General features: G+C 31.5%; 2 protein-coding genes and 1 long non-coding RNA gene across 10 annotated transcripts; all 3 read left to right on the top strand.

Annotated features, from left to right (window-relative positions):
• The first annotated feature begins 169 nt into the window (after positions 1–169).
• LOC111302742 (ADP/ATP translocase 1, mitochondrial-like) lies at positions 170–2,523 on the top strand. Its single transcript, XM_022898524.2, has 4 exons — positions 170–435; positions 1,053–1,581; positions 1,671–2,042; positions 2,227–2,523. The coding sequence occupies exons 2-4, from the start codon at positions 1,075–1,077 to the stop codon at positions 2,521–2,523; spliced, it is 1,176 nt and encodes a 391-aa protein (XP_022754259.1). The 5' UTR covers positions 170–435; positions 1,053–1,074.
• Positions 2,498–6,009, top strand: LOC111302740 (pentatricopeptide repeat-containing protein At2g22410, mitochondrial-like). 3 transcript variants are annotated; one of them, XM_089742815.1, is made up of 2 exons: positions 2,498–2,553; positions 3,738–6,009. In XM_089742815.1, exons 1-2 carry the CDS (start codon positions 2,526–2,528, stop codon positions 5,237–5,239), a joined length of 1,530 nt encoding a protein of 509 aa, XP_089598941.1. In that variant the 5' UTR covers positions 2,498–2,525; the 3' UTR covers positions 5,240–6,009. The 3 variants fall into 3 exon arrangements, with proteins under 3 accessions (XP_089598941.1, XP_022754258.2, XP_089598942.1); XM_022898523.2 differs by lacking the exon at positions 2,498–2,553 and adding an exon at positions 2,819–3,617; XM_089742816.1 differs by lacking the exon at positions 2,498–2,553 and adding an exon at positions 2,836–3,068.
• A 2,841-nt stretch (positions 6,010–8,850) lies between these two features.
• LOC111304000 (uncharacterized) lies at positions 8,851–25,206 on the top strand. Of its 6 annotated transcripts, XR_016327142.1 has the most exons (8): positions 8,851–9,171; positions 9,398–9,463; positions 9,565–9,723; positions 10,014–10,251; positions 12,248–12,292; positions 14,535–14,662; positions 24,677–24,785; positions 24,908–25,206. It is a non-coding gene; the product is annotated as an uncharacterized LOC111304000 (long non-coding RNA). The 6 variants fall into 6 exon arrangements; XR_016327143.1 differs by lacking the exons at positions 24,677–24,785; positions 24,908–25,206 and adding an exon at positions 19,278–19,391 and having other exon boundaries at positions 8,853–9,171; XR_016327144.1 differs by lacking the exons at positions 12,248–12,292; positions 14,535–14,662 and having other exon boundaries at positions 8,855–9,171; positions 24,908–25,204.
• The last annotated feature ends 491 nt before the right edge of the window (positions 25,207–25,697 follow it).

Raw genomic sequence — 25,697 nt, 5'->3', positions numbered from 1 at the left:
TTAAATTTGAATAATAATTCATATTCTTAACAATTTTTTTTATATATTATTAATATTTATTAAATTTTATCAATTCATCAATTTTAATTTTTATTAAATTATTTTTAACAAAAAATTTCATGAATTTTATAAAAAAAAATTATGTCTTTTCCTAACCTATGACCACCAATGTAGATATTCGAAGATACTCATTTTAATGTTTGAACTTTCCTTTTCTATCAAAATGGAACGAGGTTCTTTTGTATTATTATTATTATTATATGACTTTTTTTTTTTTTTTTATGTACGTATAAGGAGGTTCAAAGCCTGGCCTCTGGGAATCATATTCATAACCAACGGCTCTGTCTCATAGAGACTCTGTACAAACCCAAACTCCATTTTATTTTGCCTACCTCATTTCTCTCGTCTTTCTCTTCCCAAATTTCAGTTTTCAAGGTTGGCTTTTTTTATCTCTTTCTTTCTTTTTTTTTTTTCTTTTCCTAAGAAAACTGCTAACTTCTTTCTGTCCTTTACATCATCTTTCATAATGTTGTTTACTCATATTGCACCAATTTTCATTCTTGTTATTGTAATTTTTGGGCTAAAACATTCATGTTTTCATTTATGCCCTTATGTTTCAAGGTGGATGGTGTTATGTAAAATTAGTTAGTAATAATAAGTAGGAAAGTTTTGGCTTGCAGATAGTGCAACAATGCAGAATGAAAGCTTAATGGCAAGAAAAGCCACTACTTTCTGAGCTGGGGTCAAATGTTCATTTGCTTGAACTAGTTTTTATTCCAATAGACTTTGTGTACATCTGGAACCTTTGTGGTTATAATTGTATTGGGCCACATATTGTTGTCTTCCCTTTTTGTTTATTTTTTTTTTTTTAAGTTTTGTTTCTTTTTTATATACTTGCCAATTCCTTTATGCCCAAATGATTTTTAACAGATTTGTTGTTGTTGTTCTAATTTTACATATCTTCTCGATTTGGTGTGGTTTCACAATTTGCGGCATCATGGTCATGTTTTTTTCTCCAGCTCATTATAATCATAATATTTGGTTTCTTGTAGTTTACTTTTTTGTGGAGAAGTGATGGCTGATAGGCATCAACATCCTTCTGTCATGCAAAAGGTAGCTGGACAACTCCATCTTGGTTTCAGCCTTTCACAAGATGTTCAATATCGCTATGGAGGATTCAAAAGGCCAGTTCTGCATCAGAGGCGTTTTTCATCTGCAAGTTGCAATGCAGCACTACAGTATCCCATGACACAAGCATGCCAAGCAAACTATGACATGTCATTGGTTGGTTCAAGTTCACCACTTGTATGTGTCCAGGCTCCATCAGAAAAAGGAGTTGCTGCTTTCGCTATTGATTTTCTTATGGGTGGAGTTTCTGCTGCTGTTTCCAAAACTGCTGCCGCTCCAATTGAACGTGTGAAGCTCTTAATTCAAAACCAGGATGAGATGATTAGGGCTGGTCGGCTCTCTGAACCTTACAAGGGAATTGGTGATTGCTTTAAAAGAACAATCCAAGAAGAGGGCATGTTGTCATTGTGGAGGGGAAACACAGTTAATGTGATCCGTTATTTTCTCAGTCAGGTTAATAGTATCTTCATAGAAATAGTCCTGTCTTCATTCTAATTTGGAGCTGTCTACTCATTTATGTTCTCTGAATTTTGTTGCTTCAGGCCTTGAACTTTGCCTTGAAGGATTACTTTAAAAAACGGTTCAACTTTAAGAAGGACCGTGATGGCTACTGGAAGTGGTTTGCTGGCAACTTGGCATCTGGTGGTGCAGCTGGTGCCTCTTCCCATCTCTTTGTCTATTCCCTGGATTTTGCCCGAACTCGTCTTGCTAATAATGCCAAAGCTGCAAAGAAAGGAGGAGAGAGGCAATTCAATGGCTTGGTTGATGTGTATAGGAAGACTCTCAAGTCAGATGGTATTGCTGGGCTTTACCGTGGCTTCAACATTTCATGTGTTGGCATCATTGTGTACCGTGGTCTTTACTTTGGAATGTATGATTCTTTGAAGCCAGTGGTCCTCGTTGGAAAGTTGCAGGTTAGTAGAATTTTTGGTGGCCTTTTGGGCTAGAATTTCCAATTCATATTTGGCTTTTTCCATCAACTAATATTCATACTATCTAATGACAATAAGATCCCTGCCGTAGTGCTTTCTGAATGTTGACAACAGGATGGAGCTAAAGGATTTTTCTCACATGCGTTTTTATTTTGGATAATATCAGGATAGCTTCTTTGCTAGCTTTGCTCTTGGTTGGGTCATTACGAACGGTGCTGGTCTTGCCTGCTACCCAATTGATACTGTCCGTAGAAGAATGATGATGACATCCGGTGAAGCTGTAAAGTACAAGAGCTCGCTTGATGCATTCTCTCAGATCCTTAAGAATGAGGGTGCCAAGTCTCTGTTTAAGGGTGCTGGTGCAAACATCCTCTGTGCAATTGCTGGTGCTGGTGTGCTTGCAGGCTATGATAAGCTCCAGATGATTGTATTCGGGAAGAAGTATGGCTCTGGTGGGGCATAATCATGCAAAGATTCTACATAAATACAGATGGTGATGAAATGCATTTGCAATTTAATTGGATTTCAGTTATTGCTGAGCGCAATTCTTTTTCTCATTTGAATAACTTAGTTTAGAGGGGTTTGTCTCCTAGAACATTGATGCTTTTGGAGGAAATTTTTACCCAATTTATCCTGATTATTTGAGTTATTGCAACCTCACATTACTACTTTTTTGAAATTATATCCTTTTATAAGATTTCTCTTTTTACTTCCGTTGATTCATTCAGAGGTGACGACAAACAGATTTGAGGTTCAATTTCGGTTCTATATCTAACTTGTGTCCGGGGCTGAGATAATATTATTGAACTTAAAACAGTGGATATATCTGTTTAACTAAAACAAACCATGATATCCATTAAAGCTATTCTCTGAAATCTTGGGCGCTAAGCAGCAATCACACCTTGAGACTCTATCGTAATTGGCTGCTGTTCATCATTTCATCCATGGAAAGGAGAGCTACAATTGTTTAGTTCGATGGGCTCCCAAATCGTCGTTGTCTTTTAAATTGTACTTATGAAAGATCTTTCCCGCCTTTTATTCAACTCATTACAGCAACCAGCAAAACCTCTATACAGCTATACGAAAGTTTTTTATGACCCTTCGTCTCTATGTTATCATCAAATCTCAGATCTCTACATTTTATTTCTAAACCTCCTTTGAACCCTTCTCTTCTTTCTTCTTATTCCTATCTTCACAAACGTTCTCTTCCTCCTCTCAAGGGAAAAAAAACCCCTATCAACCGTAACAAAAACCACTCTTTGTTTCTGGATAACCCATTTCTCTCAATCCTACCAAAATGCAATTCCTTACCCCAACTGAAACAAATCCAAGCCCAAATGACCATCAAAGCCTTAATGTCAGATTGTTTCTTTTCCAGCCGCCTTATTGGCTTTTGTGCCTTATCAGAACACAAAAATCTTGATCATTGCATTAAAATTTTGTACAATTTGCAGAACCCAAATGTTTTTTCGTGGAATGTTACTATTAGAGGCTGTGCAGAGAGTGAAAACCCCAAAGAAGCCATCTTTGTTTATAAGCAAATGCTTAGAAATAATGGTTGTATTAGACCGGATAATTATACTTACCCTTCTTTGCTTAAAGTTTGCGCCTTTTTAATGTTGAAATTGTTGGGTTTTGAAATTCTTGGTCATGTTTTAAAATTGCGTTTTGATGCAGATATATATGTTCACAATGGCGTGATTCACTTTTTGGTTTCCACTGGGGAATTGGAGTTGGCATCTAAGGTGTTTGATGAAAGTTGTGTGAGAGATTTGGTTTCTTGGAATTCTTTGATTAATGGCTATGTTAGGAGTGGGAGAGCCAAGGAAGCAATAGGAGTTTATGGGAAAATGCAGGAGGAGGGAGTTATGCCAGATGAGGTGACGATGATCGGGATAGTTTCTTCATGTGCACAGTTGGAAGATTTGAAACTTGGAAGAGATTTTCATAAATATATTGAAGATCATGGATTGAATTTGACAATTCCATTATCAAATGCACTCATGGACATGTATGTTAAGTGTGGGAGTCTTGACAGAGCACAAAGGATATTTGATAACATGGAGAAAAAAACAATTGTCTCTTGTACTACAATGGTTGTTGGGTATGCTAGATTAGGGCTTTTGGATGCTGCTCGGAAGCTTTTTGATGAGATGCCTGAGAAGGACGTTGTACCATGGAATGCCATAATTGGAGGTTATGTTCAAGCCAAGTCTAGTAAAGAGGCTTTGGCTTTGTTTCATGAAATGCAGGCTGGTGGTATAAAGCCTGATGAGGTGACCATGGTTTATTGTTTATCTGCATGCTCACAACTTGGAGCCCTTGATGTTGGAATTTGGATTCATCATTATATTGAAAAACACAAACTTTACTTGAATGTTGCATTGGGGACTGCTCTAGTTGACATGTATGCTAAGTGTGGGAATATCACAAAGGCTCTTCGGGTTTTCCATGAGATGCCATCTAGAAATTCTTTGACTTGGACATCAATTATTGGAGGTTTGGCTCTTCATGGAAATGGACGTGATGCACTATCTTATTTCTCAGAGATGATTGAAGTTGGGTTGAGGCCAGATGAGGTTACGTTTCTTGGGGTTTTGTCAGCTTGTTGTCATGGTGGTTTGGTGGAAGAGGGTCGTAAATATTTTACCCAGATGACATCTAAGTTTGGTCTGTCGCCTCAGCTTAAGCACTATTCATGCATGGTGGACCTTCTTGGTAGGGCTGGGCTTCTAGATGAAGCTGAAGAGCTTGTAAAGAGCATGGCGATTGAGCCTGATGCTGTGGTGTGGGGAGCATTGTTCTTTGCGTGTCGAATGCATGGGAATTTTTTAAAGGGAGAAAGAGCTGCTTTAAAACTCCTAGAACTGGACCCTCATGATAGTGGCATTTATGTACTGCTTGCCAATATGTATGGGGATGCAAATATGTGGGAGGAAGCAGGGAAGGTTAGGAAGATGATGAGAGAGAGAGGAGTAGAGAAGACCCCTGGTTGCAGCTCAATTGAGGTCGATGGCACTGCTTATGAGTTTATTGTTAGAGATACGTCTCACCCTGAATCTGAACAGATTTATGATTGCATAATTCAGCTAACACGACAGCTGGAGTTTGCTGAATTTACGTGTGGTCTTCCCAAATATTACAATGATTTTCTCGTAGGCTTGGAACTTGAAACCTGACGGTCTAATTCTATGAAAATTATTCAATGAAGGCTTCACTATATCAGAGTTATATTAAAGGTATTCCAGTAATTGGTCGTTCCAATATCTCTGTGGCTTTTGAGACTCAGTGACAGAATGCTTGCCAAATGCCAATCAGGTTATATTTTGCCATGAGTATATGCTGGTTAGAGCAGCTTTTCTTTTTTTTTTCCCCAAATGGTTCCATTATTCAATGTTTCCAAGATTTAATTCAAAATTGGAATGAAATCTGATCAGAAAACTGCAGATATTTTTTCATGATCTATCAAATCTGAAGGGTTTAGTACTGTCAAAGGGTAACAGATTCAAAAAATTATTCTCCTTCTTCTTGTTCTTTGGAGTCGAAGCTTTCCCAGGTTTGAGTCTTAGCGGAAGATATTTTAATTGCACAGAAGTTCAGGATTTTATGCAATTACCCTTTTTTCTTAATGGTGGTTTGGAATCTGCTGTGGTGCTACATTTTCTTTTCTTTGATCTGTATTTGTCTTGGACTGTGCAAGAAACATCAATCGAGGCTGCATGCTGCAATGGGTGGAAGAGACTTTGATCAACTCCTTTGATGTCTGCATGAAGACTAGCGGTTGCTGGGTCTTACCGGGTTTGGTTTTAGATTTTGAGTTTCATACAGAATTGTTGGATTATATTAACCAATGATCCTTGTAATCATATGATGGCAAAATTTTTGAGAATTTGATAAGGACTAGTTACCTGGGCAATGAGCACTGATAATCTTTCATTCTTTCTTGTCATCATTTTGCTTATGGGATTCATGACAGAGCATGCATATGGAATTATTAGAGAAATCAGGAATCAAACACTATCATGTGGTTTAATATTTCAAAATTTCTATCATGGCATTGAAATAACATGTTGGACTGGTGGCGCTTGAAGTAGCCTTCTTCATGAATAATTTGAAACATCTCTCATGTTACAAACACAAATTTGGTAGGTAGGCTAATAAGACTATTCATTGAAGCAATGGATTGGATTTGAGAAACTTTTATTTCATATCATTTCTGAGTACACAAGTTGTCGATTAGTTGTCAATTTCAAAAGGCGACGACAACAGAGGTGAAGCAGTTGTCTTCCTGTGCCTAAGATTGGCTTTTGATTATATGTTCAAGTCGGTGAAGCACTTTCAAAAAAAAAAATAAATAAAAGATCTGAGTGTAGCCTCAAATTACATTGGTTATGTTGTTTGAAGCAATTCAGCATTTTAGCAGTCAGGATTAATTTGTTTTTTTACTGCACTGTCACAGTTGAGTAGGATTTATGAAACTAACAAATTAATCACCAATTAATGTTGTGATCATCCAGTTGCTAATCATTTGTTTTCATTAACTAAATTCTTAAACGGATAAATTGTCTCTACATACAGTGAAAAAAAGGTGCATGTATATGTTAATGATTATTTATGTCCTGCTGATGCTAAGTTGTTCTGTATCTAATTTTGTCTTGACTGCATTTTAAATGGAGATTTGTGACTCCAAACTCTGCAAAATAAGCTCTCAGCAATTTGGATCCCGGTGCACGTTGGTGCCATGTTGCCTGTTTTTCTCTCAAGTAACAGAAGCAACCTTGATCAAGTTCAGTTAAGATGATACAGAACCTGTTCCACAGCCGTAGAAGTTGAGACAGATTTCCGTTTCTAGATGCCCTTCTTGTAAACTTACTCATGCTGATTTGAGTATGTACATATCTTCCATTACCTTCATCTGGTTTATTCAATTAGGATTCATAACATATTTTTGGACCCTCGTAGGATTGACGCATTGCAGTACATCAATGGAATAAAGTTTATATTGGAAATGATGGAAAAGCCAAAATTTATTCTTGAGCTGATGCATAATGCCCGTTTATATGACTAGGCCTCTGTAAAGAAGCCGGAGTTGAGGAATGCTTTTATTTCTGCTGTAAAAAAAAAAAAAAAAAAAATAGAGAAGAAGATAATGGCTTGCATCTCATGGTATTTGAGACGATCTCTATTTACTGCTACCAGCGGAGCCAGAATTGACACTAATTGGCATCTTCACGGTTTTTCAGGAGAATATCAAGTTACGGCTACTGCGCAGACGCAGAATTGTTACTAAACTGGGCTTTTTATGATTTGAAGAGAAAAACAACAACAATTTCTGCTCTGACATGCTTTCATGCGTTTGGTTTTACTGTTGGGGTTCTTTGGGTTTACACTTTGATTTTGATGACAAGTTTAATATTTTAATATTTTAATTTTAAATATTTTTATAATTTTACTTAAGTCAAGTTTTGGACATAATATTTGAAGTTCAAATTTAAATATCAAAAACAAGAAAATAATCCTAAATCATACTCTCATCTCCTTGCAATTTTTTTAACAATTATGATGTAATGAAAAATTTATCTTACATTTATCTTGGATAAAATAATTTTAATGATGTATTTTATCTTTCAATATAAAAAAAATTACATGATAAACTGATAACCAACCCAACACGCACAGAACACTCCGAGTCTCATTATTTGATACATGGTAATGTTGAATTTTATTCTTTAAAAAATATAAAATTAATTCAATTTTTATTCATAAAAATTAAATATGTATTTAGTTCGTAAAATTGATTAAATTTATTTAATAAAAATACAATAATTGTTAACATATGTATATTATATATATTAAATTATTTGAAATGAAAAATATAATAATATTAAATTATTTGAAATAAAATTTATTTTAAATATTAATTGTATAGAGATTTGAATGATAAACTATATTTTTAAAATTTTAACAAAAATCATTTTTTAAGATCAAAACATAGTAGAAGTTAAAATTTTATTTTTGAAAATTTGAAATTTTAACAAAAATTATATTTTTAAGATAATAAATGCATTGGATGAAATTTTATTTTTGAAATTTTAGAGTTTTAATAAAGATTTGAAATTTTAACAAAAATAATGTTTTTAAGATAAAAAATATAATAAATATTGAAATTTTATTTTCAAAATTTTAAAATTTTAATAAAGATTGTGTTTTTAATATAAAATCATAATAAATGTTAAAATTTTATTTTCAAAATTCTTAAATTTTAATAAAAATCACATTTTTAAGATAAAAAATGTAATGGATATTAAAATTTTATTTTGTTTAATTTTAACAAATATCACAATTTTAAGAGTAAAATATAATAGATGTTGTTACACATAACAAAATTAAAATAAAATATAAAATATTTTTACTTAATTTTATTATATATAAAATTTAAAATACATCTATTTAATATTATTATATATATAATTATTACAGGCTCTATCCCCAGAAACCTTGGAGAGGAGTTTACCCCCCTTCCAACTCCACGTGAAAAAACAATCAACACAAGGATAATAATTAGAATTAAAAAATTATTTTAATTAAAAATATAAAAAAATATTTCTTTAAATTCTTTAATTTTAACAAAACCATATAAACATATCTTATTATTTACTTATCGTTAAAGATAATTTATTAAAAAACTTTTTTAAATAACCTTATATTCTTCTAAATCAAACATAAAAATTTTAACCAAAAACAAAATTAAAAATCACACATTTTATTTTAAAACCACTTTTTTCTTAAATCACTTTTCCTCTATAAATCTGCCAACTAAACCCCTTTAAAGAAATTTTTTTAAGTTTATTATTATTTTAATATTTTCTCGCATTATATATTTCTTTCTATTCTCTCTCTTGATCCTTCAATCCATCTCTCAGTCTCTCATTTTCAGTTTTTCCGATTAAATCTCGCATTTTCTCAGATGGAAATACAAAACTCGTAGTTTTAAATTTTCTCTTTCTCATTTTCCTGTTCGGTTGCCGAGAAAATTCAGGATAAAAGGAACGGGGAAGTAAGCTTGCTTATCAGTGGATCAGTCATTGATTAGCTTGGAGTAAGCTTGACAGTAATTTTCTTCTCATTCTTCCTCATTTTCCTGCATTTTCTCGGTAACCAAACGGAAAATCAATCAATTTGTTTTACGCGTTGTCATTTACTTGAAAATATGCTAACACGTATCACGTTTTCTTGCAGTAATATGAATCTCATCGTTTCAATTCACTTGTTCTTCTAAAGATAATTAAATTTTTGTTTAGTTTGCTTTTTAATTTTTCTTTATTACATTGTTGTAGGAATCTTCCTTGAATGCTAGAATACCAAAATTCGCTGGCAGTTTTTGAAAATTTTGAAGATATCAGGTTTGCGTTAGAATTAATTTATATTTTTGGTCTGTTTCTATTAGTCATCGTAATTTTGAAATGTAAATTTTTGTGGCTTTTGGTGTTTTTTATGTTCGTAGATTAGTTGGATTTTTGAAAATGAGTTGGGATCCACAAATGGAAGTTCAATACATCAACAGTAGCTACCCTTATAATAGTGCTGGCAGCTTTATGGAATATTTTGAAGGTCTTACTTATCTAGATGTCAATTTCATTTCGACGGTTCTTCCTGTCTTCAGGTACCATTTATTATCAAAATTATTGTTTTTAAATGTACTGAAATCATGTCCTTTAACGTCTATGCATGAATAATCAGATGAAAGATATGCCGATTTTATGTATGAGTTGTTTGTAATTGATCCATTGGTTCCTTGAGGTATCTGCTTCCTAGCTTGCAAGAATGTGTGTCTTTCAGTTTGTTTGAAGTTTGGAATGTATAATATATCGTATCCTTCGTATGTATTCTAGATGTTTTATTCTAAATGAATTGCTGCCATTGTTCACAGCAAAATGGATTTCCTGTCTGCAGGAGAGTGTGAACCCATCGATGACGACAAGCTTTTACAAGTTTGGATTATCTGATTCTGGCAATATTTCAGATTATAATCATGGTCATAGTTACGAGGTGAATAACCATGAACTATGCGTTGATGAGTATATAAAGGCATCAGAGAATTCCTCATCAATGAGCAATGAACAGACTGCATCAATGAATATAGAATGGGAAGTAAATGCCAGTACAAACTCGCGTGAAAACCCAGTAGATTGTAAGTTTTCACTTCTGCTTTGGTGTTTAGTTTCAAATCTGTGTTTGAAGGTGTGGAATGTAATGCTAAGAAGGTTTATAATGATGTCTATATTGCAACTTGTTGAAATTTAAAATTAGGCCAAGCAATATGTTAGTGGCATGTTTCAACATGGTTTAACTGTCAAAATACCCTTAATACATCACTTATATCTAGCTCTTTCCATCTCAAGATTGCTTTTGCTAATTTAGTGTTGGATAATGTGATGAATTAAATTTGACCCAGCACTTTAATTTTCTATGGTTATCAATGAATTGTCAAATTGTTTAGCAACTTTATGCTTTTCCCCAGTTTTTATAAGGGGATGCTGTGGTTTCCAACTATCAAGTTAGTGAATCGCAGTATGTTAGACAGCATCTCTGTTTTGGTGGATTTTAAACTTTAAAACTCTAATGATTGAAAATAAAATTAAGGATTCAGTGGCCTTCATGATTAATTTGTGTTTACATTCCAGTCTAGTATCTAAAAAATTTTCAAAGATATCTTATAAATTTGTTTTTCCTTGCTGATAGTTTTTGACTTTTGCAAAGATGGACATGACAGAGTTAGTTGTCTTTTATTTGAGGTGTCATTTCCTCCTTTTTTTGATCACAAAGTAGAATGTAGTCCTCTGTATGACTCAGTTCTGGTCATAAAGTGATCACTAAACCTGGTAATACAACGATAATTGAGACTTCTCGATAACAATAAGATTGGTTTTCTGGATTCTCCTCCCCTTGCCCAATGCTTCTTCAGGATCCTTCTTTAATATTTTTCCTATTACTAAAACCATGTGACAACATTTGCATGAGATGTAGTTTTGCTACCTGGAAGAGTTGGTGGGTTCAGCTGGGCAACTTCTGATCTAGTATATTTTTAGTTTTAGCCATTTTAGAAAATTTTGCTATTCAGCAGTGTCCTCGGTCCTGACCACCACATATTATATCAAAGTGATCCTCAACCATGTTTCTATATTTGCTCGTGCTTATTCTTTGTTGCTCTTCTTCCCGGCGCTAAATTGTTGAAAAGTCAATACCGCCACTAGGACACCATCAGTATCACCATTGAGATCTGACACCCTAACATGACCAGAAGACCTTCGGCACCATAATAGTGTTGCCTTCAGAAGAAATTATCATTAAGGAGCCAACTGCACTGAAAAACCATCACCAAGACTGGGTCCACTGCCACTCAACTGGTCAAGGCTTCTTGTGTTCTCAAGCAAATTCTTTGCTTTCATTCTTTATAGAGAGACAACTATTTTATGAGATATGATAACACTGATCTTGACTTGAGTCTGCTGTAGAAAAATTGAGATTGATTGACCTGAAGTTCTCAAGCTCCACCCAATTGAAATTTGAGCTGGTTTACTGAAGCTTGAATCTTGAATTTTGAGGTTTTGTTGCCAACTGAGTTCAAACACCTCTAAGTTTGGTATGGATTGGCTTGTATGCCAGCCTAGCTAACTTAGTTGGTGCATTAATAGAAAGAACGACTACTTATGAGTATGCTCTCCAGTAAATGACTTTTTGTATAAGGGGCAAAGTTGTTCTATAAATTGATTGACCAATATGAAGTTATGTGGCATACCTGAATTAGTTGGATGATTAGTTAAAACAGAAGTTGGTAAGGTGGGGCTTTATTAATTCTTTCACTTTATAGGTCCACAGAGACAACATAATGCTCATGATTACCTGGTATCTCTCCCTTTCTTATTTTCTTTGTTAAACATATGTGCACAACTCTCTCGCGCACACTCCATTTATTTTCACACCCATACATTTTAGTAGATTGTTTGGATCCACATCTAATATTGGTAACTTGAATCTTCTAAGCTTTTATGCTTTCAACATGTTGAAGAGTGTAAACACTTTTCCAAGAATAAATACTTATAGAGTTATAGAGGCTTTGATCCTAATTTTTTTCAGTTACATGGTTCAGAAAACTAAATTTTGCAAAACCTTGTTAAAATATACAGGTCATTTGGCAAGATAGTGTCGATCTTGACAACATGACTTATGAGGTTAGAGCAAAGATTTCCTAATTCTTTTTTTTCTTACTTAATATGGATTATTTCTTTAGTTTTTCTTGATAGCCTTTCAATTAACCCTTATTTTAATTTGGTGCAATTCTGAGTATGAGAAAAAGAGAAAAACGTAATGAAGTTATTAGCCCAATGTATGTTGATATGCATTTGAAGATTAAAACCTTTTGTTGAAGACCTATGAAGAAGTTGTCAGCAATGTTGTTTTATTTTATCTTTATATATATATATATATTTTAAATTGTGGTTAAGCCTGGATAAGGATAAGTTGACTTATAAGATATGAGATAGGTTTATTGTAAATGTTAAATTAACTAGGTTAATAATACGTTTTACTAAGATAGTTTTGGAAGAATTAGGTCTTCAGGTCAGAAAAAATGGGTTGTGATTTGATCGCTATGTCATTCAGACAACTATAAAAACAAGATGAAGTCAGATGTTATTCGCCCTGTTTTAGTTGTTTGGGTTGATGGACTCATGAAAGGTAGTATATATTTTGGGGTTTAGAACATATATTGATTTTTTTAAGGGGAGGGGAAAGGACAGGAGGGGTGGGGATGCTAACTTATGTTCAAAAGTGTATAACATGAAGTTTATGGGCCAGTGCCGCCCAACTCCACATAAAAAATAAAAAAGAAAAAAAGAAAACAAAAGGGGTAATTATTGGCTTTACATAGCAAAAAATGTATAAGCGGGGTTTAGAAAATTAAGGGAAGAGAGAGAAAAAAAGAGAGAGAAAGAGAAAAGAGCATTATATATTCATGGCTCAACCACTAACTTACATTTGTTTGGCTTGTAAGGACTTTGACTACTAAGGAGAACATTACCTAGTAAATTACTTATGCGCCAAGAAAGTAGACCTAAATTCATAAATGCTTCTAAATATAGAGTACGTTACATCTGACTAGACGTTTTGAGTGCACAAGAATTAAAGAAATTACTCTTCTACTTTTTAATATTAAAAAACACTGTAAAAAGGCATAAATTCTAATTTGCTAAAGCTAAAGTTAAACAATTGATAATAATGAAACTTGTTTGTCTGTGGCTACATCGAGGTCTTAGTAGAAGCATATACATTATTATTCTTTAAATAAATAAGTCATGACATGAAACTTTCTTAAAATCTTAATTAACATGGTATTAGGATTTAGGGGCAGGATTGGGGTCACAAATATAATAAGCTAGCTTTATTTGACTAGCAAGAAACTATCAAGGGGCAATCCTGATAGGTTATCAAATATGCAGCATAAGAAGGCTATAACATCGCTTGCTAAGAGTTTTAATTAGAGACTTCTAAACATGTTAAAAGCAAATCAATCAAGCAAAATTGAAAGACTTGCCTTTTGTTGAGGATATGTGGTGTATGCAGTAAATAATGGCTATTGCCTTTTGAATACTTCTAACATCTGATATATGCATTGTCTTTAAATTGGAATGGTAGACGCTAGTTTTGTTGAAAAGATACAATGAACCCTCTTAATTTAGCTTTGAGATAAAAATTCTTATCCAATGCAAACATTTTAATTAATAATAAATAAAGATCAACCAACACATTGATTTGAAATGGACTCAACTGAAGAACTTCTGTTATATTGTAAACAGATCTTTTTTGTTGATGAATTCTTCAAAAATTACAGGAAAATTATTTCATATGCTCTCAGTAGAGTGTTGGTAACTTAAATTAGAAAAGGAAAAAATAACTTAACCAGTATATTGGTTATTGTTATTGGTGAAAATAGACAGATAAACTATTGGAATCACTTATCATCCTTTAAGTTTAGTAAATTCTGTAAAGCTGGAATATTGTCTGCTTATTTCTTTAGTTTAATAGACATTTTTTCCCTAGTTATCCTTGACTCACTGTGCTTTTGAACAAAGAATTTTCTTTCCTCTAATGGGCATAATTTTGATCATTAGAATTCAAAATTTATGGCATTATTTCAAAGTGCAACTAGATGTACTGCATTAGTTGACTAGGCAATCATGTGGGCTACATACTGCTTGTTGTATCCCTTCATTTGGTTGTGCTCACTTAGAGCAGCAAATATCCTTTGCAAGGAGATTCCCAATGATTTTAATGAACACAACAAATTGATATTGAAAAAAATTTTATTCAGTCATTTTTCATGCATTTCTCAAAAAATTTGGGTTGTGTATCTGTGAATTTTTTTCCCTTTCTTTATTTTGATTAAATTATTCCTGATTATATTTATCACTTTAGGAATTACTTGAATTAGGGGAGACTCTTAGAACTCAAAGTTGAGGTCTCTCCCAAGAACATATTTCGTTGCTCCAAGTTTCAAAATACAAATGCAGCTTATTCTCAAAGAAGAAATCAAGGAATGAGAGGTACTGCTTGTGCTTCACTTTGCCTCTACTAAATTTGATTTGCTTTATCTGCTGCAGGTTATTTTCTTCAACAAAATTTAAATTGAAATACACAACCCTAGTCTTCTTTGTGGTGTTCTTGATGTATAATTTTACTGGCTTGCAAGGTCTTGTATACAATTATTGTAAATCTATCCAGATTTAAGATTTGCCCTTGATTTCCACTTTCCATGAACCAACTCACTCTGCCTTTTTCTTTTGGTCGTCTAATTGTTGTTGGTTCTTGTAAAAAAGGTTCAAATTAAAGCTGTTGATCTATTAGCAGTTATTTTTAAATGGAGCATTGAAAAGCTTGAAAATGGTTGGCTGATTACTTCAAGTTATTTATTATGTCTACATGTATGTAGATAACTGGTTGGCCAGTAGCCATCTCTATGCAATAATAATAATGTTTTATCGAAACCCTCATAGGATTACCTTGTAAAAGGTTCTAGGTGGGTTGGTGAAAAGGAGATAAAAATCTAGATACATGAGTGTTACTTCTATCTTATTATGTCCTTCAGCTATGTAGTGGTGTGCATGCTCTTTTCTAAGAAATAATTCTAAAGGTTTGTTGTTTTGGGCTGTGGTACACCTAGCATCTAATATCAAATGCCTTTCTGTTTGTGAGCTGTCGATCACTGATAGGTGTAGACACCTCAATTTGTCTGGGGGTTTACTTGTGATTTTTGCTAATAAAAAATAAAAAATAAAAAATAAAAAAGCTAAAAAAAATGAAAAAATAAGTAGTTGAGTTTGTGTGAATTTGTTGGAATTGGTTTGTAAAGTTGGAGTTGGGTTTAAAGTTAGAATTCAAAGAAAATTGAGATTCCTTTTTAGATTGAAATTCTCAGATTCAGAATCCTATAAATACTTGCTCACACAAATCACATAAACACAAAAAAAAAAAAAAACCAGGAAGAGAGGTAAAAATCAGAGAAAGCAGTTAAAATTTTTTTAAAGATTTTTTGAGGTTTTAAAAAAAAAGGGATTTTTTTTTTAAAAAAATCTAAAAAATTTTCAGATTCCGATAATTTTTTTCAGTTTTTATCTCAAGCCAAGCCAAGTCGAGCCGCTTTTTGAACTTTCTAGCTTTTCTTCCTGCAGCCAAGCTGAGCCTTTTAGCTATTGAACAAGCTGTTTTCCTGTTTGATATTTTTTATTAATTTATTTTATTTATTTCATAGTATTTTTACATGATTAAATTTAGGAAAAATAAAAAATGTAAAACTTAATAAAATAAAATTTTAAGAATAAATAATAATTATCCAATGATGAAATTTTTAAAAATTTTAAATGGTAAATTTTTATAAAATTTTTATGTGAGAAATTGTCTAAATTTGTCCCAAATAGTGAAATAATTTAGATAAAATTTCAATAAGAATAATTAATATTTATTTTCAAACAAAAAAAAAGAAAAAAATAAAAATTTTAATTGAAAATATTTGACAATTATCCAAGGATGAGATTTTTAGAAATTTCAAATTGTAAATTTTTTAAGAGATCTCTAGATGAGGAATTTCTTTAAATTTATCCCAAATGGTGAAAGAATTTAAATGAAATTTTAATAAAAATAATTGTCATATTATTTTCTTTCCAAAGATAAAAAAAAACAAAAGAAAAAGAAGTAAAACTTTTAAATAAGCCAAATGGTAAAAAATTTAAAAATAAAAAAATAAAGAAATAAAAAAAAATTTAAAATAGGTTCAAATGGTGGAATAATTAGATATATTTTTGACAAAAACCAAAAATAAAACTAAAAAAATCTTTTTGATGATGGAGCCTCTTGAAGAAATCAAATGAGATTCTAGAATACTTTTGAGGTGAAAAAATATTTTTAAGAATTTTGTCAGATTAATGGAAAGTCTTAAAAATTATTTTCAATATTTGAACATAAAATTTAAAACCATTATAACCAAGACCCTATGATAAATTTAAAATAAAATGGTACCATCCTTTAGATGGACATGTGGGGGTGCTATAACTTTTCTCATATGTAACCGAACTCTCGAACTCTGTTATAGTTTATAGACCCAAACTTATTTTTTTAAGGACCTTTAGTCAAGCTTAGGACTTCTTTAAAATGATAGATTCATTAGTTGACCAATCACACCTAGTTAAAAAAGATTGGTGGTGACTTCATTTGTTAAATCTAGCTATAAATTTTTAGATTTATATGTTATGACAGTTTGGCAACTCTATTAGGGATGCTATAGAAAGTCAAGCCATAACAATTTTAAATTTATTCTATCCTTTGGTCTAATGGTTTTAAAGCATAATGATTTGTTTATTTACTAACATTTTTTTTCTCTTATTTTATTTATTGGGATTGACAATTATATGTTCTTTTACACACACTATCACTTGCATTTGCATTATATGAGCTCTATACTTGCGTTTCATCTTTCTTCAGAAAAAGTAAAGTACCTACGCTCTCGTGAGATGATAATCTTTGTAATAGCTAGTGAAATACTCACTCAAATTGAATCATTTTTGTTGGTAACCTGTGATGAGTGAAGATTGGGCTGCCTTACTAGTGTATGATGGATGATAATGTAAGAAATAATTTGGAAATCTTTAGTGGTCAAAGTCACCTAACCCTACATATAGTTCACTTTTAAGAGGCTAGCCTTAAGATAGAGTCATTCTTATTCGTTGATAGATGTAACTCAAAGTTAAGACATAAAAAGGAGGTGATCTAATTATTTTGTTTGTTTAACTTTGTACATTTGCATTATCTTATCATACATTATTTTTATAGTCATATTTAACATTGTGCATCTGTATCGTTTTCATATTTCATCCATAAAAAATACACATTTCATTTATGCATCAACATATCAAGCATAAAGCATAGCATTTTTAATAACATATTTGTGGTATTCAAGGCTCAAGAATAGCTTCACCAAGCAAGAACCTTACTCACCAATATAATACAAATGCTCAAGCTAGACAGATCGAACAAGAAAATTTTAACTATCTTGAGAAGATAAAGAAAGCTCCAGAAAAGCTTGAAGGTGAGTTGAGTAAAATCTTAGATGCCTTGAACAAGTTAAACAAAGGGAAAAAAATAGAAGGAAATATTAGCCAGCAAGATTATTCATCGTAAAAGGTGGATGATTCTCTATATCATCTTTATTTTGGGCCTTATTAAGCCCAATCCACTCATAATGTACCATCCCAGTAGTTTACATATCTTGTAGGGTACACATACCTTGAAATGCCATTAACTTCAAACCCAGGATAGTATCAGAGTTATGTCTTTACTAAGAAGATAGTAGAATTAGTGCTAATCTCTAACTTAGATGATCCAAAAGAGAAGGAGAAACTAGGGCCTAAGGAGAAAGAGACTTTAGAAGCCTTAAAAGCTAAACAGAAAATGAACTTATTAGAGAAAAAGTTATGGGCCATAGAGGGCATTGATTTTTATGGTTTAGTAGATGTTGTTGGGATCTTTTTAGTCATAGATGTGGTTATTCCTTCGAAGTTTAAAGTGCTAGAGTTCGAGAAGTATGATAGTACAAAGTGTCCGAAGATCCATATTACTATGTATTGTCAAAAAATGGTTGCCTATGCTCACAATGAAAAACTGTTAATGCATGTGTTTCAAGACAACCTCACTGGCTCTACTACTATATAGTATGTCAAGTTGGATAGAATTCGTATTCGTTCGTAGAGTAATATGGCCCATGACTTTATTAATTAGTACCGACATATCATAGATCTAGCTTCTGATCATTTGTCTTTATAGAATATGGGAAATAAGACAACTGAATCATTCAAAGAATACGCCCAGAGAGGAAGGGACATAGCTACTCAAGTGTAGCCTCCTTTAACTGAAAAAGAGATTATGGTATTGGTATTGTTTGTCAACACTTTGAAAATTTTTTATTATAAAAAGATGATAGGGAATGCAATAAAGAATTTCATTGATATGGTAATTTTAAGTGAAATTATTGAGAATGTCATTAAATATGGTAAGTTGAATTGAGGAGAAATTAGGAAAGCACTAGAGAAGAAAGAGACTGAAGCACAAGTCATGAGCTTTGATAGACAGTTCAGTGGATATTAACTTTATCCACAAGGTTACTCACCATACTATCCTACTATGAACAATACCTTATCCTACCCATACTAGTCATATCCACAAGGTTACTTACATACTATCCTACTATGAACAATACCTTATCCTACCCATACTAGCCAAGGCTATTGCCATATTATCCACCAATATACTAGCCTATTTTCAGCCCCCAAACTCCTATATACAGCTTTAACATTCAACCTCCCGCAACATCGCAGATTCATCTTACTAACCTAATAAATGGTTCACGAGAGTAACGAACTATCTGAGAAAAATTCGTATTTGACCCAATCTTCATGATTGATATGGAGTTATATTGAAAGCTCTATAACAACTATTTGATTGACCCCAGCTGTCTGGAGTCACTCAAGTCACCCTATCTCAAGTGGTATGATCTTACAGCCTATTGTGACTACCATTATGAAATTGTTGGTTATTCCATAAAGAATTGTATTGTCCTAAAGCATAAAGTGCAACGTTTGATTAGGGATAAAATGATAAATTTTGATACAGGGGGGATAACAACGTCTAATGTTAGCAGCAATCCATTGCCCCATCACAATGTCAATGCTTCAAGTGGAGATCAAGAACGAGTGTGATTTGAAAAGACTTGGAGAGCTGTAACAAATCAAGAGGGTAAAATGTCTATAAAAATCCTTTACTTGATTATGTGGGGCATAATCTTAAAAAGAAAAAAGATGTTAAGGCTAATTGAATGTTGCTTGTCATTCTAGGTTATCTTTTAGAATAATGTTAGAATTTCTTTTATGCAATATGATTTCATTTGTTATCATTTTAATAAAAGGAAAGGATAATGCATTTCATTACATTTTTTTTTTCATTCAACCATTGTTCCATGCTTTGTTACCTTTTATAATTTTTTGTTCCCATCCTTAAAATTTTGATGGTGAATATTTAGACAATGATAACAATAATTCTGAAATTTAATTTTGAGGACTTATTCACATTGTTCTAAGGAGACTATTTGGGCAAAAAAAGTCACTTACTAGCAATGTAGAATAGATATATCTTGAAGATATGCAGTTCTTTATAAAGATTCATGAGTTTGTTTTGGTTCAATAGATGATCTTCAAAGAAAGCATTCATATTTGAGATAAAAAATGATCATTTTTCTTTTATCATTAAAAAAATCATTCATTGCTACCCTTTGAGCTTGTTATAATTTTTTTTTCTAAAAAAACTCAGACCAAGTATCACCATTCACACTGAAAAAAATTTTTGAAAAAGAAAAGAGCCTAAAGATCATAAAAGATCTCAAAGATAGAAAGCAAAAAAAAGTAAAATAAAAGAAAGAGAGAAAAAAGAAATGAATGCCACAAATAAATTAGGGCAAAGTAATGAGAATCATTTTGTGAGGAATGAAATGAATGGAAGAAGAAAAAATAGTGGAATGATGCAGAGTGGGGCAAAATGTCAAGTTGCATCAAATGATGAGAAATGATCTTTTAGTTTTAAACCCTTTTAAACATATATTTTGAGCTTATTTTATCCATTTTTTTCATGAACCTTCACCATAGCCTACATTATAACCTTTAAAAGTTTATTTGGATCAAATGTGAATGTTCGAATTGAATGATCATATATTGGGCTAAAGGATGCTTGTGATGGAACAATGAAATCATGCTACGTTGTTCTAGAGATTGATGGGTGAGAGATATCACTAATGGATGAAAAATGAGAAGAGAAAAAATAAAAAATGAGAAAAAAATAAAAAAAAATAAAAAATAAAAAAGAGAGAAAAGGAAGACTCAAATTGAAAACTCGAAAGGGCAATTTAGGTAGAAAAATCTTTGAATTGAGAGTTGAATAAATAGTTCACATGGATGAAAAGTCAAAGACACCTTAAAATCCCTCAAAGCTGTGATAAAGTTTAATGAGCTCAAAATGATTTCGACAATCAATGAAATGAGTTTTTGAAAAAGAATCCTAGATTAATGTTCAGAATTATTTAAATATTCATTATTTGGATATACCGTTTATCCCAATGACATGCATCCAACTTGTTTCTTTTTCCATTTTTTTTTGTACTAAACTCGTTCCTTATTGATTACCTTTCTTCCAATTGACCTTATGCTTTCTTATTTTGCATCCTCAGAATAAATCGAAAAAATGTATGATTGCATTATATTTATCATGATTTGAAATGATAATGAATGAATGATAATGCGCATAAAAGATTCTTGCATTCTTTAAAAAGAAATCCAGGATGATAGAGGGAAAAATAAAAAAAAATGAAGAAATGGCATAAACCTAAAAAAATGCTTTAGAAGGTTACATGGTGTGACCAAATGAATATAGCGATGAATTAGTCGACATAACTTGTGAGATATGATCAAATGATGAAAATAATGTAGATCAATAGACGAAATTCATTATAGAATGGCTAGTGTTGAGAAGCTTGTGAATGGTGGTCAAATGATGAATATAATATGGATCAATTGACAACATTTATTTTAAAATGACTAGTGCTGAGAAGCTTGTGAGTTACAATCAAATGATGCAAATGGGGTTGATCAGTTGACAGAATTTATTCTGAGATAGCTAGTGTTGGGTAGCTGAAAAGGAAAATGTGAAATGGTGGGGTTTTGAAAACCATATTACCATAATTAATTAGAATTTCATAACATGAACATTGGCATTACATGTATTGTGTTTGCATTGTTGTTTGAAAAATATTTGAAACATTGGTTTAGCCATGCACCTACATTATGCAGTAAACATTTGACTCATGGTTGAGAATGTGACATTTGTACTATTATGAGGATCTAGATTGTTGCATTTGCATCATTAAGAAAGCATTTGCATCATTTATCATGACATTTATTATATACAAAATTTTGATTTTGATAAAAGTTTAAATGTCCTCTAAAAATGAATTTTGAATATTTTGATAAAGTCTTTTAAGACAAGATTGTGAATCCTTAAATGAGAATCTGTAAATTTTTTAGTTCTCAAATGAGAATCTTTGAGATGTGAAACTCTAAGATTCATTGAATGAGAACCTTTGAATTCGAATGAGAAGCTTCAAACTTTTGGATGAAAATATCTAAAATTCGAATGAGAATCTTTAAATGTTGGATGTGAGCCTTGCAATTTGCATGTGAATCTCTGAATTAAAACTTTGGATGAGAATCTCACAAATGCGAATCTTGAAATCTTGCAAATCTGAATTCTTACATATATGAAATTTTGCGAATCAAATTCTTATGAAATTGAAATTTTGAGAATCAAATTTCAGTGAATTCTTACGAAGCTTAAAGGTTCTTGTGAATCTAAACCTTTGAATTTCAAACTCAAATTGTGAATCTTTGAGTTTTCATTACAGATTTTCTTTAGACACGATCCATGACTCCTCTGGACATGATTGTCTAGGAGCTTTTATTTTTCAAAGTTGTTTTTCTTCTGTTTAGAGGAGTTTTTATTTTTCAAAGTTGTTATGCCTCTGTTTGGTAGAGCTTTTTTTATTTTTTAAAGTTGTTGTGTCTCTGTTTAGAGGAGCTTTATTTATTTTTTTCAAAGTGGTTGAGCCTCCGTTTAGAGAAGCTTTTATTTTACAAAATTGTTGAGCTTCTACTTAAATGAACTTTATTTATTTATTTTTCAAAATTGTTAAGCTTCTGCTTAGAGGAGCTTTATTTATTTTTCAAAGTTGTTAAGCTTCTGCTTAGAGGAGCTTTTATTTTTCAAAATTATTGAGCCTCTGTTTAGAAGAACCTTATTTATTTTTTCAAAGTTGTTGAGCCTCTAATTAGAGTAGCTTGATTTATTTTTTCTAAAGTCGTTGAGTCTCTATTTAGAAGACTTTTGTTTACTTTTTTAAAGTCGTAGAACCTTTATTGAGAGGAGTTTTATGTTATTTAAAGTGTCTGAGTAAAAAAACATGTCAAGTTGATTAGGTTATCTACATCTTTGCCTAATTTTTGTTTTACAAAAAATGTACAAAGAGGGGCAGCTGTAGACACATCAATTTGTCTGGGGTGTCTGTACAAATTGTAGAGTCGTAGAAAATTTATTTAGAGGAGTTTTATGTTATTTAAAGAGTCTGAGTAAAAAAAAATATCAAGTTGATTAGGTTATCTACATCTTTGCACAATTTCTGTTTTACAAAAAATGTACAAAGAGGGGCAGCTGTAAACATCCCAATTTGTCTGGGGGTCTACTGTGATTTTTGCTAATAAAAAATTAAAAAAAATAGAAAGGCTAAAAAAAATGAAAAAAAAAAATGTAGTTGAGTTTTGTGAAATTGTTGGAACTGGTTTGTAAAGTTGGAGTTGGGTTTAAAGTTATAATTCAAAGAAAATTGAGATTCCTTTTTAGATTGGAGTTATCAAATTTAGAACCATATAAATGCATGCCTACATAGATCACATAAACACAAAAAAAAAAAAAAAAAGGAAGAGAGGTAGAAATCAAAAAAAATAGTTAAGAAAATTTTTTGAAGATTTTTTGGGGTTTTAAAAAAAAAGATGAATTTTTTTTGAAAAATTCTGAAAAATTCTCAGATTCTAGTAATTTTTTTCAGTCTTTGTCTAAAGCCAAGCCGTTTTTTGAGCCGTTCCAACTTTTCTTCCTGCAATCAAACCGAGTCTTCTAGCCACTGAGCTGAGCCGTTTTCCTGTTTGGTATTTTTTTATTAATTTAATTTATTTATTTCATAGTATTTTTGCATGATTAAATTTAAAAAAAATAAAAAATGTAAAATTTAATAAAATAAAAATTTGAGAATAAATAATAATTATCCAATAATAAAATTTTAAAAATTTCAAATGATGAATTTCTATAAAATTCATAGGTGAGAAATTTTCTCTAAATTTGTCCAAATGGTGAAATAATTTAGATAAAATTTCAATAACAATAATTAATATTTATTTTCAAACAAAAAAAATAAAAATAAAAAAAATTTTAGTTGAAAATATTTGACAATTATCCAATGATAAGATTCTTAAAAATTTCAAATAGTAAATTGTCTAAGAGATCTCTAGGTGAGGAATTTCTTTAAATTTGTCTCAAAGGGTGAAAGAATTTAAATAAAATTTCAATAAAAATAATTATCATATTATTTTCTTTCCAAAGATTAAAAAAGAAAAGAAAAGAAAAAGAAATAAAATTTTTAAATAGGCTTAAATGGTGAAAAATTTAGAAATAAAAAAAAATAATAAAAATTTCTAAATAGGCCTAAATGGTAGAGAATTTGAAGTTCAAAAGAGAAGATATTTTTAATTTGGCCCAAACGGTGAAATAATTAGATATATTTTTGACAAAAACCAAAAATAAAACTAAAAAAATCTTTCCGAACTTCAGAGCCTCTTCAAGAAATCAAATGAGATTCTAGAATACTCTTGAGGTGAGAAAATATTTTTAAAAATTTTACCAGATTGATAGAGAGTCTTAAGAATTATTTTCAATATTTGAACATAGAATTTAAAACCATTAGAATCAAGACCCTATGATAAATTTAAAATAAAATGGTTCCATCCTTTGAATGGGCATGTGGGGGTGCTATAACTTTCTCTATATGTAATCGAACTCTCGAATCTTGTTTTGATTTGTAGACCCCAACCTATTCTTTTAGGGATCTTTAGTCAAGCTTAGGAGCTCCTTAAAAATTAGATTCATTAGGTAACGACTTCATTTGTTAAGTCTAGCCATAGATTTTCAGATCTATATATTATGACAATGGGGATAGGAATATTAACAGTTTGCATAATTCATTCTATCAACGCAAAGATTTGTTGGATAATTCCATGGTTTTAATTGTGTGAATAATTAGTAGTCTAGCATAACCTCATATACCTGAGATTTGCACCTTGTTTTATTGTGAATTTCCTTTCCTCTGTCTGGACAAAGACATTTTTGGTGAATTTTATTATTATTACTATTTTTTGGACTAGATGTGTAATTTGCCATATGGAATATAAAAGAGATGAGGGTCGGATTACACTGCCTTGCGAACATGTCTACCATGCCAGTTATGGCACCATATGGTTTAGCATCAATAAGGTAACTCGTGATGTTTCTTTTTGTCCTTTTTCTTTTTCCTAATTGAATTTATAACAATTAGTGTCTAAAAAAAAAAACCTTTAGAAGTATATCTCTTTATTTATTTATTTATTTTTATGCAGGCAACATTTTACAAACTTCTAATCGCAACTTTATTTATCCGGCTTGCCCCATATGTTAAATTGAGGTGTTTGGCAATGCATCAAAACATAGAGGAATAAGCACAATGAACATAAAGAAAATATTCATATGCCTTTTTTTCAATTTTACTTTTTGCTTGTATTTTCCCCTAATATGAAGATGTTTTATTTCATTCTTCTACTTAGGGTTGAGCAAAGGTCGGTTATAATCGAGATACCTGACTGAAATCGAAGGTAATTGTTAAATCGAGTCGGTTAATTCGGGGCATAGGGGTAAGTCAGTTTATTGTGTGGTTTAAACGGTCGGCTATCGGTTTTAGATTCTAAATCGAACCAACCAAAAAAATTGATTTAAATAGTAAAATAATTTAGAAATATTATTAATATATATTTTTTATTTTTAAACCTTTTCTTTTGTAAAACCTACTCTCTCTCTCTCTCTCTCTCTCTCTCTCTCTCTCTCTCTAAACATTTCCAGCCACTTCTTTTGACTTTATACTAGTGCTATCCTCATTACTCACATAAGTTGCGATCTGTCGATTTATAAAGCTCTCCTTTCAATCTTCCATTGACACTCACTCAAGCTTTTACTCTTTCAATTCTTTCAAGTCATCTTGAATTTTGAGGTTGTGTGATAAAATAGATAGTGATGGAAAGAAAAGAGATTTGAATAATTTGTAATAAAATGGATAGTAATGGAAAAAGAAGATATTAAACCAGAAAAGAGTAAAGTATGAGATCAGAAAAGAAAGTGAAGTTGAAAGAGAATTCA

Source organism: Durio zibethinus, chromosome 13, assembly GCF_047325235.1.
Source record: "Durio zibethinus cultivar Kanyao isolate XHJ-2024 chromosome 13, ASM4732523v1, whole genome shotgun sequence".
NCBI classification, from domain to species: domain Eukaryota; kingdom Viridiplantae; phylum Streptophyta; class Magnoliopsida; order Malvales; family Malvaceae; genus Durio; species Durio zibethinus.
The sequence above is the reverse complement of the archived record's forward strand: the minus strand, read 5'-3'. Positions and strand labels throughout refer to the sequence as shown.